This window comes from Salmo salar, chromosome 13, assembly GCF_965601325.2.
Source record: "Salmo salar chromosome 13, fSalSal1, whole genome shotgun sequence".
Classification (NCBI taxonomy): domain Eukaryota; kingdom Metazoa; phylum Chordata; class Actinopteri; order Salmoniformes; family Salmonidae; genus Salmo; species Salmo salar.
In genome coordinates this window covers 60,790,843-60,806,445 of record NC_138303.1, presented here as the reverse complement: position 1 = coordinate 60,806,445, position 15,603 = coordinate 60,790,843, and the positions used below count along the sequence as shown (strand labels likewise).

Sequence of the window (15,603 nt, the reverse complement as noted above, 5' to 3'; positions counted from 1 at the left end):
ACAATGTGATACCGCAGCACCACTAACAGAGTGGAACTTGGTCCCATATCAAAGCTGGCATTGCATCAGTGAGCATTTCCAGACTGGGTTACAGCAGAACACAAGTGCACTGGCAATAGGTGAGGTTGCCAGTCCAGGTTTAGTTGAATCTGTTCGTAGACTAATTGATTGTTCTATATGTGTCCGACTGCCTGCCTGTCTGTCCGTCTGCCTGTCTGTCCCTGTCTGCCTGCATGCATGCGTGTGTGTCACTGTATCCGTCGATTCCCCCCCATCTAGCTGGAGGCGGAGGCTGTGTTCCGTGCCATCACCATTGCCAGCCAGACCAACTGCCCTCTGTACGTGACCAGGGTCATGAGCAAGAGTGCTGCCGACATCATCTCACAGGCCAGGAAAAAAGGTACACGGGTTCCCAGTGTGGCTAACTGGCATTGTGCTGTAATTAGCATGTCAATCAGGCAGCTGAATTATATATTTGAAAGTCACAGTGAATGCCTGGAAACAATATCCCTATCAGAACACAAGCGCTACATTATGTCCTTGGACCTGCATGGGCCTTGAAAGTAGTGCAACTCCGTAAGTCTTCTATTCTGTTGGAGGACAGGAATGCGCCTATATGCCCTTATGTGCTGATTGTGGTGTTTTGGTTCATGCTCTATTTACACCATAGGTCTGGTCTGGTCTAGTAGACAGACCGGATAGAAGAAGGCCCGTTTTGAGAAGAATCCCTACCTTATTTCCTGGGGTTCACCGTAGCAAACTGTCAGAAACCTGTCTCCGCCATTCATCACAGAGGAGCAGGGAGAGAGAGCGGGCCTTTTGTGCTTGGCGGAGAGAAAGATGGACACTTTTTGAGGAAGAGGCAGAGAGGGAAAAATGCTGTTTGCATGTCCTCATGTAGGAAGCATGTGAGGGTCGCCTGGCATGGAGATGTGCTCCCAGGAGGCCTTGCTTTCATCACTGGCTGGCCCTGTTCCTCAGTGCTGACATCAGATTTGTCATGTCAGAGCCCAGAGAGAGAGCGAGAGACTCGCTTGGAGAACATCAGATCTTTGATACAAACTATTTCAGCTGTTTCGCCAGACCTTTTAGTTAGATTAGATTATTCCTTTAGTTCATATGTGTTTATTAATGTGGGATCAACCTGGTAAGTGGGAGATTTAGTTAACGAGTGAGTACATTTTCAGGAGGATAAGGTGAGTTGATTTGACGTATTCACACCCTGGGTGACAAACTTTTCCCCAGGTAACGTTGTGTTCGGCGAGCCAATCACGGCCAGCCTCGGGACTGACGGGACACACTATTGGAGCAAGAACTGGGCCAAGGCCGCCTCCTTTGTGACATCACCCCCCCCTCAGCCCGGACCCCACCACCCCAGACTACCTGAACACGTTACTGGCCAGGTAAAGAGCGCCCCCTATTGACTGAATAACACTACACTAACCTCACCTGTCCACGCTGCATCTGTCCTGTATGTGCTCTATGCAGCGGCGGATTTAGGTATAGGCGACATGTGCAGCCGCCCAGGGCGGCATCTTGCCGGGGGCCAAAAAATTGTGCGATCGGTTTTCTATCGCTCATTTATTTGCACGTCACGTCAATGATATCATATCACCGTGTGGGACTGTGGGTCAATTAACCTTGTCGGAGTGGGCGCCCTGATTCTAGTTTGTTAGGCAGGCTACTGCCTGGGAAGGTCTCTGGGGAGGGGGGCGGGGGAAGGTTGACCTCAGGTCTCCCCACTGGAAGCCCGAGGTAGGGGAGGCGGGGGAATCTATCAAATAGCGCGTCTCTAACTTTGTACAGTACTAATGCAATTAGTGAAATCAGTCTAACTACGAAATGTGACCAAATAAAGCATAATTCATTCATAATACTGTGAATATATAGTTTCACAGACATATTGTTGCTGAAGGGGGGGGGTTCGCCCTGGGAGCCATACAAGCTAGAACGCCACTGGTTCTATGACTTCATCCATCGCAAGCTGAAAGGGTTCTGGAAGTGCTTCCAACCTCATGATAGATAGTCTGATGGTTGCACAAGTGGGACTGTTTGTCTGCTAGGAGAATTTGAGTGCTCTGTAAGAACGGGAAGACATCGATAACTGATAGGAAGGAGACCTTGGCACTTGATTCAGAGTAATTCATCTACTTTGCCTGCGCTACTCCAGCTAATTGTGAACTTTTCCAGCTTTTCTATGTCGGATAAACTGAAGGGCTCACAAATCACAGCTGAAGCAAATCACAGCTAAAGCAAATCTGACAGGTCTGAAGCAGTACCTGTCTGAGTTTACTCTTTTTAAACATCTCTCTCTCTCTCTCTCTTCTCTCTCTCTCTCTCTCTCTCTCTCTCTCTCTCTCTCTCTCTCTCTCTCTCTCTCTCTCTCTCTCTCTCTCTCCCTCTCTCTCCCTCTCTCTCCCTCTCTCTCCCTCCCTCTCCCCCCCTCCCAGTGGTGACCTGAACGTGACTGGCAGTGCCCACTGCACCTTCAGCGTGGCCCAGAAGGCCATAGGGAAGGATGACTTCACTCAGATCCCTGAGGGCGTGAACGGAGTGGAGGAGAGGATGTCCCTCATCTGGGACAAGGCTGTGGTGAGGATGAGAGGATGACTGGACAACTATCTGCATGGCACGTGTCTATCTCTCTCTTTCTTTGGCTGCGTCTCAAATGGCACTCTATTCCCTTTATAAGGCCCATATAGCCCTCATCAAGAGAAGTGCACCTTTGTTGGGAATAGAGTGCCGTTAGCTTCACTACCTCTCACCGACCCTTTCTTTACCTTGCTCCCTCTAACCCTCTTAGCTACTCTCTAAGTACCCCACTCCTTGAAATTCATGCTGCACTGTGTCCACAGTTCACCGCAGTTTCTCCTTTCTCCTCTTCCCTAATCCATCCGGTAGTGTGGTTTTGTGTTTCTGTGAGTGCTCTTGTTTTCTCTCTCTATCTCTGGATCTGTCCCCCCAGCCGTTCACCCTGCTTGGAACAGTATAGATCTCTTCTTTTTCTCATTCTCATTCTTGCTCTTTCATGTACAAACAGACTTTGGTTTGTATTTATGGACAGTTGTGTTATGAATGAAAAGTTGTGGTGCAGCTTTGCCTCTGAAATTCAGATGAATTATTCACACTTAAGTCTCCCTTCAGGCAAAAACACATGGTCTCGGCACTAGCATTGACAGGAGCTTGTGTGTGTGTGTGTGTGTGCGTGTGCGCGCGAGTGTGTGTTCTCGCGTGAGACTACAAGAGTGCCACCGCCCACCAGTCAGCTGCAAAAGCATCTTTGTTTAGCTAGCATTTCACCGTTAGCATTTCTTCTGGCTCACTCAGACCACCGGCAAGATGGACGAGAACATGTTTGTTGCCGTGACGAGCACCAACGCCGCCAAGATCCTGAACCTGTACCCCCGTAAAGGCCGGGTTGCCGTGGGCTCCGACGCCGACCTGGTCATCTGGGACTCGGACGCTGTCCGCACCATCACCGCCAAGACGCACAACTCGGTAAGAGGTCAAAGGTCAAAGGCTTTACGGTCCCAGAGGGAAAGTGTTTTTGCAACATCTGTCAAATACATAAAAACGTACAATGACAGTTGACATGGACTACGTAGGCAAATACATAAGGAGGTACACTGAATGCAAGGGACTGAATACACCAAAGTTGAATAGACACTCATATAGGCAACATTTCAGCCACAATGGTCAATGAGCTTAAAGTCCATTTCACTTTTCATTGTAGCAGTCAGCACTCATCAAGGACATTCAGGTCACTGTGGTTTAACAGGGCATGGAGGAGGAGTGTCTTTGACTTTCTACTACCACAGATGTTCTGACAAACATTATAGCAGGCCTGGTGAGCTCTGGCTGGTGGTCATTGTGGACATTCAGTTCTGGTCTGAGATCTGCGTAGCTGCAAAGGTAACATGGTTTTCTAGAGGAGTGTGAGACAGCGAGAGAGCGAGAGAGAAAGAGAGAGAAAAGCGCTGGCCTGCTTCCAGTGACAGTTCAGTTCCTCCTAAAATAACTCCCTGTAGACGTCCACAGCTACTAAAGCACACACCATTGGCCCTCACTATCCACCATTACTGCTGCTGGAGAGAGACCTCTTAGAATGCTGGGGTTGATGAATGTGGCTGAGGAGAGAGAGGAGATGTTACTGTTGTAGGAAAACAAAACAATGTTTCGCCCTTTTTCTTAGCCGTACTCTTCTCAAAGGCAATACTTCACTATGTTCGGGGGGAAAAAAATCATATTAATTTTTCAAATAATTGGTTTTGAGGTCGTTTTTATGTTAGCTAACCATGTTATCCATTGCCGTGAGCAGCCACCACTGTGTGTTGTTCAGCAAGAAAAGAGCTCATCTCTCTTGTCCCTCGTCCCTAATCACAAGGACAGGAAGTGATGCGTGGATCACACAGGAGCCCAGAGAATACAGAGCAGTACAGGGTTAAACAGAGGATGTGTCCACTCAGGATATCAAGCCTTCTGGACTTCCTTCTGCAGGTACAGAGAGTGAGGGAACGAGAGACAGACCTATTGGAAAAGCAGCAGAGTCCGATGAAGAGGTATGGAAAGAAAGAAAAACAGAGAGAGAGAGAGAACGAAAAAAGAGAGGGAGAGAAAGAAAGAGCTAGAAAAAGATTGGACAAGTTTTCAGTGACTTTTCCATTTGTAGAAAAGATACAGCGAGACCAAAGGTTCTTACAGAATGATGTCACCTTCTCATTTCCTGTGTGTAGCCCCTCCAGACAACAGAACAGCACACAAGAACACATAACATAAAAACAGGGGCTCCTGTCCATGTTATTAATAGCTACAGTGATCTATTGTACACAGTAGTTCAGTGCTTTATACCATTATATCTGTGTATCCCTCCCTCCTTAGTAAATACAAGTATCCTCAGTTATCTGAAATGTTTTGATCTGGTTAGCTTTGTTTATGTTGTTGCACAGAGAGCCAGGCCATGACATCATACTTGGCAGGCCTTATGTCCTGTCCTGGGCTGAATCTGGAACACGCTAAAACACCAGGGCCGTGTGCACAGGAACAAACTGACAATAGGGGTGGGGGGGGGGGGGGGTGAGTGGGTCGCAACAGATCGCAAACCACTATGTACAGGGAGAGACAGAACGATAGATGGAGGAAGAGAGTTTAGTGGCAGGAAAATAGAGGGAGGGGGAAATGGATCAGGGAGAACGAGCTAGAGTGAAAGAGAGTAGGAAAAAAATGGGAGAGAAAGTGAGACAGAGAGAAGGAAAGAGAGAAAGTGCTAGAAAGAGAGAGAACGGGTAGAGAGAGTGATGCTTGGATTCATTAGCCCCAGCTGTGCGATGGCAGCTGTTTGTCTTTGTATGCCAAATAGAGGCGTATGAGAAACAGACCGACTGGATGATGAGGAATGAAGAGGAGGAGGAGCGGGAGGGTTATTGCTCTCTCTTCTCGCACAGATGTTGTTAATTAAGGCAGGACCTTGGTCTCATCTCTACAGAGACGGCCTGCCCAGCCGCCTGCCAACCCGCCTCCTCTTTTCCTCTGTCCTCCCAGCCAAACTGGGCCTGTGTGTCCATGACTCCACTCATCTCTGCCTCAATAGGCTCTCTGTCTCAAAACAACACATAGAATTGACAAACAAATTGACAAACAAACAAACCAAAACAACGGCAAAGTCTTCTCATGCTTTGTTGATTTCAAAAAAGCTTTAGACTTAATTTGGCATGAAGGTCTGCTATACAAACTGATGGAAGGCGCTGTTGGGGGAAAAACATACAACGTTATAAAATCCATGTACACAAACAACAAGTGTGCGGTTAAAATTGGCAAAAAACACACACATTTCTTTCCACAGGGCTGTGGGGTGAGACAGGGATGCAGCTTAAGCCCCACCATCTTCAATATGTATATCAACGAATTGGCGAGGGCACTAGAATAGTCTGCAGCACCCGGCCTCATCCTACTAGAATCAAATGTCTACTGTTTGCTGATGATCTGGTGCTTCTGTCCCCAACCAATGAGGACTTACAGCAGCACCTAGATATTCTGCAAAGATAGGTCTGACAAAGCTGTGAACGAGCTGAGAGACAAGGCAAGAACGGCCTTCTATGCCATCAAAAAGAAGATAACATCTGACATACCAATTAGAATCTGGTTAAAAATACTTTCATCAGTTATAGAACCCATTGCCCTTTGTGGTTGTGAGGTCTGGGGTCTGCTCACCAACCAAGAATTCACAAAATGGGACAAACACCAAATTGAGACTCTGCATGCAGAATTCTGCAAAAATATAATCCGTGTACAACATAAAACACCAAATGATGCATGCAGAGAAGAATTAGGCCGATACCTGCTAATGATCAAAATCCAGAAAAGAGACGTTAAATTCTACAACCACCTAAAAGGAAGCGATTCCCAAACCTTCCATAACAAAGCCATCACCTACAAAGAGATGAACCTGGAGAAGAGTCCCCTAAGCAAGCTGGTCCTGGGGCTCTGTTCACAAACACAAACACACCCCACAGAGCCCCAGGACAGCAACACAATTAGACTCAACCAAATCATAAGAAAACAAAAAGATTATTACTTGACACATTGGAAAGAATTAACAAAAAAAAGAGCAAACTAGAATGCTATTTGGCCCTAAACAGAGAGTACACAGTGGCAGAATACCTGACCATTGTGACTGACCCAAACTTAAGGAAAGCTTTGACTATGTGCAAACTCATTGAGCATAGCCTTGCTTTTGAGAAAGGCCGCCGTAGGCAGACCTGGCTCTCAAGAGAAGACCGGCTATGTGCACACTGCCCACAAAATGATGTGGGAACTGAGCTGCACTTCCTAACCTCTTGCTCAGTGTATGACCATATTAGAGACACATATTTCCCTCACATTACACAGATCCACAAAGAATTTGAAAACAAACCCAATTTTGATATACTCCCATATCTACTGGGTGAAATATCACAGTGTGCCATCACAGCAGCAAGATGTGTGACTTGTTGCCACAAGAAAAGCGCAACCAGTGAAGAACAAACACCATTGTAAATACAACCCACATTTGTTATTTATTTTCCCTTTTGTACTTTAACTATTTGCACATAATATGACATTTGAAATGTCTTTTATTCTTTTGGAACTTTTGTGATTAATGTTTAATGTTAATTTTTATTGTTAATTTCATTTGTGTTTATTGTCTAGTTCACTTGCTTTGGCAATGTTAACGTATGTTTCCCATGCCAATAAGAGGCTTGAATTGAATTGAATTGAATTGAAATTGAAAGGCCTCTCGTCAGACCAGTTTAATGAGCAAAACATCCAAGTCTGGTTAGCTTTAGTGGAATTTGCCATCTCTATCGGCTCATAATGTGGTGCGTAGCCATGAGGTCATGCGTTTCAGAGTCCCTGTTTATTTTGCCGTACTTGACCATCTCAGTCCACAAAGACACACTGATGTAAACTCCTCGGCTCCATTTGTTTCAGACGAGTGACTAATGTCAGACTGCAGAAAACTGGAAATAGTTGCGTTTACATTGGAGCCGGATGCTTCTGCACCGCTGTACTGTCATTTCCTCAGTTTGGTATCTCCCGAGAGAGAGGTCCTGCAGCTGCTCATCATTTGTATAACTGGGTTGTGCTTGTGAATGGCTAAAGTTAGGTAGTCTCTACAGTAAGGCAGCATAACGGACTGTACTAACTGGGGTGCAACGGGGGGGAAGCAGGCTCGATAAATCTAAAGTTTTTGTTGTTGTGATTGTGTCCTGTCTTTTGTTGGCCTAACACCACTGATCATAGACATACAATATCAAGTTAAAGTATAATGTGTGTGTGTTTGTCTGTGTGTGTGTGTGCGTGTGCGTGTGTGTGTGTGTGTGTGTGTGTGTGTGTGTGTGTGTGTGTGTGTGTGTGTGTGTGTGTGTGTGTGTGTGTGCGCGTCTGTGTTTGTGTTTGTGTCTGTTTGTGTGTTTTCCAGGCTGCTGAGTTCAACGTGTTTGAGGGCATGGAGCTGCGTGGTGCCCCTTCGGTGGTGATTTGCCAGGGGAAGCTGGTGCTGGAGGATGGGAACCTGCACGCCATCTCCGGGGTCGGTCGCTTCATCCCATGCACCCCCTTCCCAGACTTTGCCTACAAGCGCGTCAAGGCCAGGAAGCAGGTAAAAGATGCTAGCTAGCCTCTCTCTCCTTTCTCCTGTCTAGTCAGAATCTACTGTACTCTAAGGCTGTGTTGACACAGGCATCCCAATTCTGATCTTTTGACCAATTATGGGCTAAAAGATCTGATCTGATTGGTCTAAAGACCAATTAGTGGCAAAATATCAGAATTGGGCTACCTGTGCAGACACAGCCTAAGTCTGTCTCCCCTTTATAAAAGTATTAAACAATATACAAGTATTTCCAATGAACATATTCCCAACTCTTCAGTTCTGTCTTAGAATATGTTTTATGCGGATTGTTTGTTACATGCCAGAGTGTTGCTATGTGACACTGAGCCAAGGTAAAGGACTGTGTGGACTGTAAGTTATGTGAGGTATGTGAGGCAGTGGAGGCTGCTGAGGGGAGGACGGCTCATAATAATGGCTGGAATTGAGTGAAAGGAATGGTATCAACACATGAACAAAAAAATACATGTCCTTGATACCGTACCATTAACTCCATTCCGGACATTATCATGAGCCGTTCCTCCCCTCAGCAGCCTCCACTGATATGAGGTGTGTGAAGTACAGTATGTGAAGACTGCAAGGTCTGTGAGGTCCGCGAGTTGCGGACATCTGTAAGTGTTTTCTCAGTGGTTAGGGATTAATCAGGACTAATCTGATGTAGAGCTGAGATGAGCCATCCAGAACCCACAAACATGGAAGATGTCAGTGCGGCTTTACTTTCAAGGCAGTTTAGCTTGACGCGAATGCATACTGCTGCTGTGGCTCAGCCTATGCCACACATCATCAGACATGCCATCAATCTCAATGTACATACTGAAATGGTAATCCAGAGCAGTGTGTTCAATGGAGACCGATTGCACTCAGATATCTCAGCTGTTTTCACACCAACCCGTACCGCAATCTCTATCGCACTCCACACTGCCCTTTCCCACCTGGACAAAAGGAGCACCTATGTGAAAATGCTGTTCATTGACTACAGCTCAGCATTCACCACCATAGTGCCCACAAAGCGTATCACTAAGCTAAGGACCCTGGGACTAAACACCTCCCTCTGCAACTGGATCCTGGACTTCCTGACGGGCCGCCCCCAGGTGGTGAGGGTAGGTAACAACACATCTGCCACGCTGATCCTCAACACTGAGGCCCCTCAGGGGTGCATGCTTAGCCCCCTCCTGTACTCCCTGTTCACCCACGTCTGCGTGGCCAAGCACGACTCCAACACCATCGTTAAGTTTGCTGACGACACAATGATGGTAGGCCTGATCACCGACAATGATGAGACAGCCTATAGGGGGGAGGTCAGAGACCTGGCAATGTGGTGCCAGGACAACAACCTCTCCCTCAATGTGAGCAAGACAAAGGAGCTGATCGTGGACTACAGGAAAAGGAAGGCTGAACAGGTCCCCCATTAACATCGATGGGGCTGTACTGGAGCGGGTCGAGAATTTCAAGTTCCTTGGTGTACACATCACCAACAAACTATCATGGTCCAAACACACCAAGACAGTCGTGAAGAGGGCACGACAACACCTTTTCCCTCTCAGGAGACTGAAAAGTTTGTTACCACACGGCAAGCGGAACCGGAGCGTCAAGTCTAGGACCAAAAGGCTCCTTAACAGCTTCTTCCTCCAAGCCATAAAACTGCTGAACAATTAATGAAATGGCCACCCGGACTATTTACATTGACCCCACCCCCCACCCACCCACCCTTTGTTTTTACACTGCTGCTACTCGCTGTTTATTATCTATGCCTAGTCACTTTACCTCTACCTACATGTACAAATTACCCCAACTAACCTGTACCCCCGCACACTGACTTTTATTGTGTTACTTTTATTTTATTTTTTATTTGGTAAGTATTTTCTTAACTCTATTTCTTGAACTGCATTGTTGGTTAAGGGCTTGTAAGTAAGCATTTCACGGTAAGGTTGTCTTCGGTGCATGTGACAAATAACATTTGATTTGATTGTGTACACAAAGGACGTCTGTCCTCTCTGGCAGTCGCACTGCTATCAGCTATAACAGCAATACATTATGGGCTGGATGCATGTCTGTCTGTCTGTGTCTAGGCTTTGGGGGCATAATAGGAGGTCTGTCTCCCCAATTGGAAGGCACAAGATAAAAATAGCATTCAGAGTGTGTAACGCAGATGGGAATTGCCAGAATATGCGGTAATGGTGTCTTAACTACCTCTCTGGGTGATCTCACGTATCCATTTGATGTAGGTGCTGGGGAATGGGGGTATGGAACAAGGGGATGGGGATGTTTGAGAGAGAAGTATTACGTCAGCCTTGAGGGTTCATCTCAGGGGCGTTGGCTGTTGGCTGTGGGTTGTATACTGTAACGACTGACTGCCAGTTGTAGCAGGGATATGATGTGTCCATAGGAGTACTCCTGTTACTGGTGTTGGTGGACACTCAACTTTATGACCAGAATATAGAGATGTTTCTTTGGTGAGACCTCTTGTATTAATACAATGTTGATCTTGGTGGCAGTTAGTGTTTTCTGATGCTGCTACACTCTTTGGGAAAAAAAAAGGTTCCATCTAGAACCTGACAGGGTTCTTTGGCTGTTCCCATAGGAGAACCCTTTAAAGAAACCTTTTTGGTTCCAAGTTTATCCCTTTTGAGTTTCATGTAGAACCCTCTCAACAGAGGGTTCTACATGGAACCAAAAAGGGTTCTACCTGGAACCAAAAAGGGTTATCCTATGGGGACAGCCGAATAACCTTTTTGGAACTATTTTTTTCTAAGAGTGTAGCTCAGCTTCCAGGAATTCCATAGTCACATAATCCTAGGACAGAGGACAGAAGCTTGCATGTCAAATAAGAACACAGTGTCTCAGTCTGCAGTGCGTCTGTCTGTCAGTAAATCTGGAAGTGCTTTCCTTAGGAAAACACCGGGGGAAATATGCATTTTGATTCAGGCACAACGCATTCTACAAACAAACCCATGAATCAAATTATAAACGGGCATTGTCTTGGAGAACTGTTGTAAAGTTACCAACAGAAATGATACCCTATTCATCTCTCTTTCTCTCCTTCTTTATCTCGATCCCTCCTTCTTCCTCTCTCTTTCTCTTCCTCTCCTCTCCACTCCCCCCCTCTCCTTCTCCCCCCTCCCCCCTCAGCTGGCAGTCCTGCGGGCAGTGCCCAGGGGCATGTATGATGGCCCCGTGTCTGACTTCTCGCCCATGTCCCGTGGTGGTACCCCCTCAGCGTCTGCCCGCACCTCCCCCACCAAGCAGCCCGTGAGGAACCTCCACCACTCGGCCTTTAGCTTAGCAGGTAACCCTGCACAACGCGGTGAGCTTCAGCAACCTTTTAATTTACCCATCTGTCTTCCCATACCTTGCCGTCATAGGAAGTACCAGGAACCTGACACACACACTCAACAACAGTCAACATTGACACATTACAATGCAATTCACTCTTGATATGTTGCCATGGTCGACTTTGCCATTTGTCTGCGGAATATTAAATGGCCTTCAGGGGAAATCTGACATTTTACCATAATCACATTTTCTGCCTTCATGATTTGTTTGAGGTAACAAATACACACAGCACAAGACATTTGTCCTTCAGCCATCTTGGTACTTCCAGACAGGGCTCTATATGTTTCTCAAGTCTTTTTGTTATCTGTTTTTTTGTGTGTTTTTTTTTTTTTTTTTTTTACATTGATTGATTTAATTCATTTCAGCTTGATGCAGCTTTGTCTTGGTTCTCTCTCTCTCCCTCCCTCTGTAGGCATCTTAATTCAACCACAGTATGTTCTAAGAAATATCTGTAGGCATCTTAATTCAACCACAGTATGTTCTAAGAAATATCTGTAGGCATCTTAATTCAACCACAGTATGTTCTAAGAAATATCTGTAGGCATCTTAATTCAACCACAGTATGTTCTAAGAAATATCTGTAGGCATCTTAATTCAACCACAGTATGTTCTAAGAAATATCTGTAGGCATCTTAATTCAACTACAGTATGTTCTAAAATTTCAGTCCAGACATCTGGCATCTCACTTTCGTAGTTGTTGTCTGTTTAATGAAGCTCGTCTAATGAGCGGGTAGAATGAGGCTGATGATAATTTATGGATCTAAAGTTAATTCACATAACCAATAGCAGAGCTTAGTTGAGTGTTGAGTGACAGTGCGATTACATACATCTGCAACCTCTTTTCAAAGTGCAACCTTTTGAGGGAGGAGCCAAATAAACAATAGTTTAACAGGAATAGTTTGTGTGATGCACTGATGCAGGAGGAGGGAGGGTGACCTGCATTGGAAAGTATTTCCCCATGGCTGTAGTCTAGTGGGGGTTTATTCCATTCATCCCCATCCTTCCCAGAAAGCCAGAGAGCCTGCTTTCCTTTCCTAGGCTGTGTGTTTATAAAACAGACCTGGCCTATTCTCTCCTTCTGGCTTCCAAGATAATCCCCTGTTCGAATACTAGCCACTCGCTCTGGGAATAAATACCCCTCTCATCTACATCCAGTACATGCAAGAGCGCACACACATGCGCGCACACACAGACGCAAACGCACTCACAGGATTCATCTCACAGGACTCACTCACAGGATTCATCTCACCAGCCACAGGGTTGATATACTTCTCTGTCTCCAGATGTGAAGTAACCTTGGTCGTGTTTCGTGCAGAGAGGATGTGGTAGAGTTCTACAGTACGAAACACGACACCCTGGCCCGGAGAGAGTGTAAGATTTAAAACAGTAGGCGTAAATCTCTCCTAGTCCATTATGCCAATTTAATCCAGGGCTAATCCCAATCCTGTTGGCGGTCGAAAAGGGATTTATTCCAGAGGTCGCCAAGGAGTGCCAAGGTCGTGTCGCTAGTGGAGAAACTGTCTTTGTTGAGGGGAATCTGTAAGAGACAGCGCTAAATCATGTTTGTCTGTGTCAGGTCCCCCCACCACAGAGGATCTCCCCATACGGCCAGCGGGACGCCGCATCGTAGTCCCCCCCGGTGGTCGCTCCAACATCACATCCCTTAGCTAAGAGGTTGAACCAGGATAGAGACCAGTCAGAAGATGACAACAGCCACTGGGAGAAGACGGAGACGTGATTAGTTACAAGTTAAGAGTTGAGCAAAACACTGAATCCTCATGCCTTACCAGCCACAATGCTACCTGCTTAAGCTTCTAAAGCACAGTTTTCCTCCTCCTAGGGAATTGCAGGTCAGTCACTTGAACAATAGGTTAATTTGAAGGATATTTGGCAAAACCTTTACACAAAGATTGAATTTATATGCTGTGGAATCACATGAGCATGGTCATATCCAGAATATAGGTAATCAGCGTGTATTACTGTCCCTTACTGTCAACATTAGTAATTGTTTTAACTGTGCATTGACAGTTTAGGTTCTACTCTGAATCCATAATATAGTTAAATGAACCTCATGATAACTGTCATGACCAATGACCACAGTGTTCTGATGCCTGTTCCCTAGGAAAAGTAACACTGCTTTTCTCAAAGCAATTCTTAGTTTTTTCTTCCATCACGTTCGGCTTTCAACGTCACCCTTTTTGAGTACTAGTCTGCAGATATACAGTAGTTCACTAGCGATGTAATAATAACATGCAGTAACGTCCATTACTGATAGGTGGCATTGTGAGTATGTATGGTAGATGTAACGTAGCTTTGTGAATGATGTTGTCGCTGGCTCCCTGGGTTGTTGAACCAGAAGTTGATAGTCATTAATGATTTAAAAAAGGAAACAAGATAAAAACACATCTGGTAATACAGATATTTTGTAAACATGGAATAAATAGCATGTTGGTAGAAATGGTTGTCATGTTTATTTTCCCTTGCGCTCTGCTCCATCCTGGCTGTATATTCCATTGAGAAACCGTCCTTTGCAATTGCTTAAAGCTTAATGCCTGTTCCTATACATACCGTTTAGCAAGTCATCTGGGGGTAAAAGGAAAATGGAAACCCTTGCGCAAGAAGTACCAAGCTCAACTTCCATGGCCTGGGTTGTGAAATTGTAATTCTGAGCTTTGTAAACATTAATACATAAAGAAAATGAAATGATAAAAGTAACAAACCTGATTTGAAATAACAGTAATTCACCTCTGTCTTTATTTTTATTTTCATGGCAATGTGGGATCTCGTTTTGAAGCAGCAGACCATCATAACCTGCATTCAAGAACATAACATTGAAACGTGATGTTGTGCTGTTTTAAATCTCAACACTCTGAGAGTCTCCACATTTCTGTACACTATACCTGACTGACAGCCCTTAGTTTGGTAACTAACACCAAGGGGAAGACAGACAGGCTTAACCCTGGGTCACTCTCTTTCATAATTATTTTCTATGCGTCTGTTTGGTCTACCTGTCCCAGACAAGGCAGGGGATTGTAATATGTTTTCAGAAAGAGGTGAGGAGGATGAGGAGGACGAGGAGAGCTTTATTTTTGCTATCCCAATCAGCTGAGGAAGAGGTTGTGAGGAAGTGGTTGTGTTTTAATGAGTGATGATGTGGAACTTCAAGCAATCCAAGTGGTGATTATATTTATGTTAGTTTGACTTGATCTTTGTTATTTTCTTTTTTGTGTTATTATTTTTTTTACTGTTGTATCAAAACCCAGAGAAGGCAGGTAAAAAAAAAACATTGAGGTGTGATGTGGTGTTATGAACTGTTCCTGAATAAACATGAGTTGCAACTGACTGGCCGTCACTCTTTTATCTTTCAATCTACAGTATAGTAGAAATAAAAAAATATACCATTTAAAACTTCTTTAGGATCGGTGGGTCCCCCACGGGACGGTTCAGCTAACGTAGGCTAATGCGATTAGCACGAGGTTGTAAGTAACAAGAACGTTTCCCAGGACATAGACATATCTGATATTGGCAGAAAGCTTAAATTCTTGTTCATCTAACTGCACTGTCCAATTTACAGTAGCTATTACAGTGAAATAATACCATGCTATTGTCTGAGGAGAGTGCACAGTTATGAACTTGAAAAGTTATTAATAAACCAATTAGGCACATTTGGGCAGTCTTGATACAAAATGTTGAACAGAAATTCAATGGTTCCTTGGATCAGTCTAAAACTTTTCACGTACACTGCTGCCATCTAGTGGCCAGAATCTGTGCCTGGGCTGGAATAATACATTATGGCCTTTCTCTTGCATTTCAAAGACGATGGTACAATTTTTTTTTTTTTAAACAGTTGTTTTTTTCTTTGAATTTTCTTTTACCAGATCTAATGTGTTATATTCTCCTACATTAATTTCACATTTCCACAAACTTCAAAATGGTTTCAAGAATATTCATATCCTTGCATTTCTGCCTAAGCTACAGGCAGTTAGATTTGAGTGTCATTTTAGGCTAAAATTTTTAAAAAGGGTCCGATCCTTTTTATGTACTCTGACCAGGACTGTACTAGAGCACATTGTTGAGAACATCTCTCATAGAAATTGGATGTGTAGACCTGACAGTTAATAGTACTA

General features: G+C 44.9%; 1 protein-coding gene across 1 annotated transcript in view; it reads left to right on the top strand.

Annotated features, from left to right (window-relative positions):
- The window catches only part of LOC106567513 (dihydropyrimidinase-related protein 3), a 34,983-nt gene extending 21,172 nt beyond the window's left edge, over positions 1–13,811 (top strand). The window contains 8 exon segments of the mRNA XM_014136831.2: positions 280–400; positions 1,246–1,346; positions 1,348–1,403; positions 2,451–2,592; positions 3,328–3,498; positions 7,958–8,137; positions 11,273–11,429; positions 13,053–13,811. Coding sequence (XP_013992306.1) covers positions 280–400; positions 1,246–1,346; positions 1,348–1,403; positions 2,451–2,592; positions 3,328–3,498; positions 7,958–8,137; positions 11,273–11,429; positions 13,053–13,147 — 1,023 coding nt within the window. The 3' untranslated portion in view covers positions 13,148–13,811.
- Positions 13,812–15,603: the final 1,792 nt, after the last annotated feature.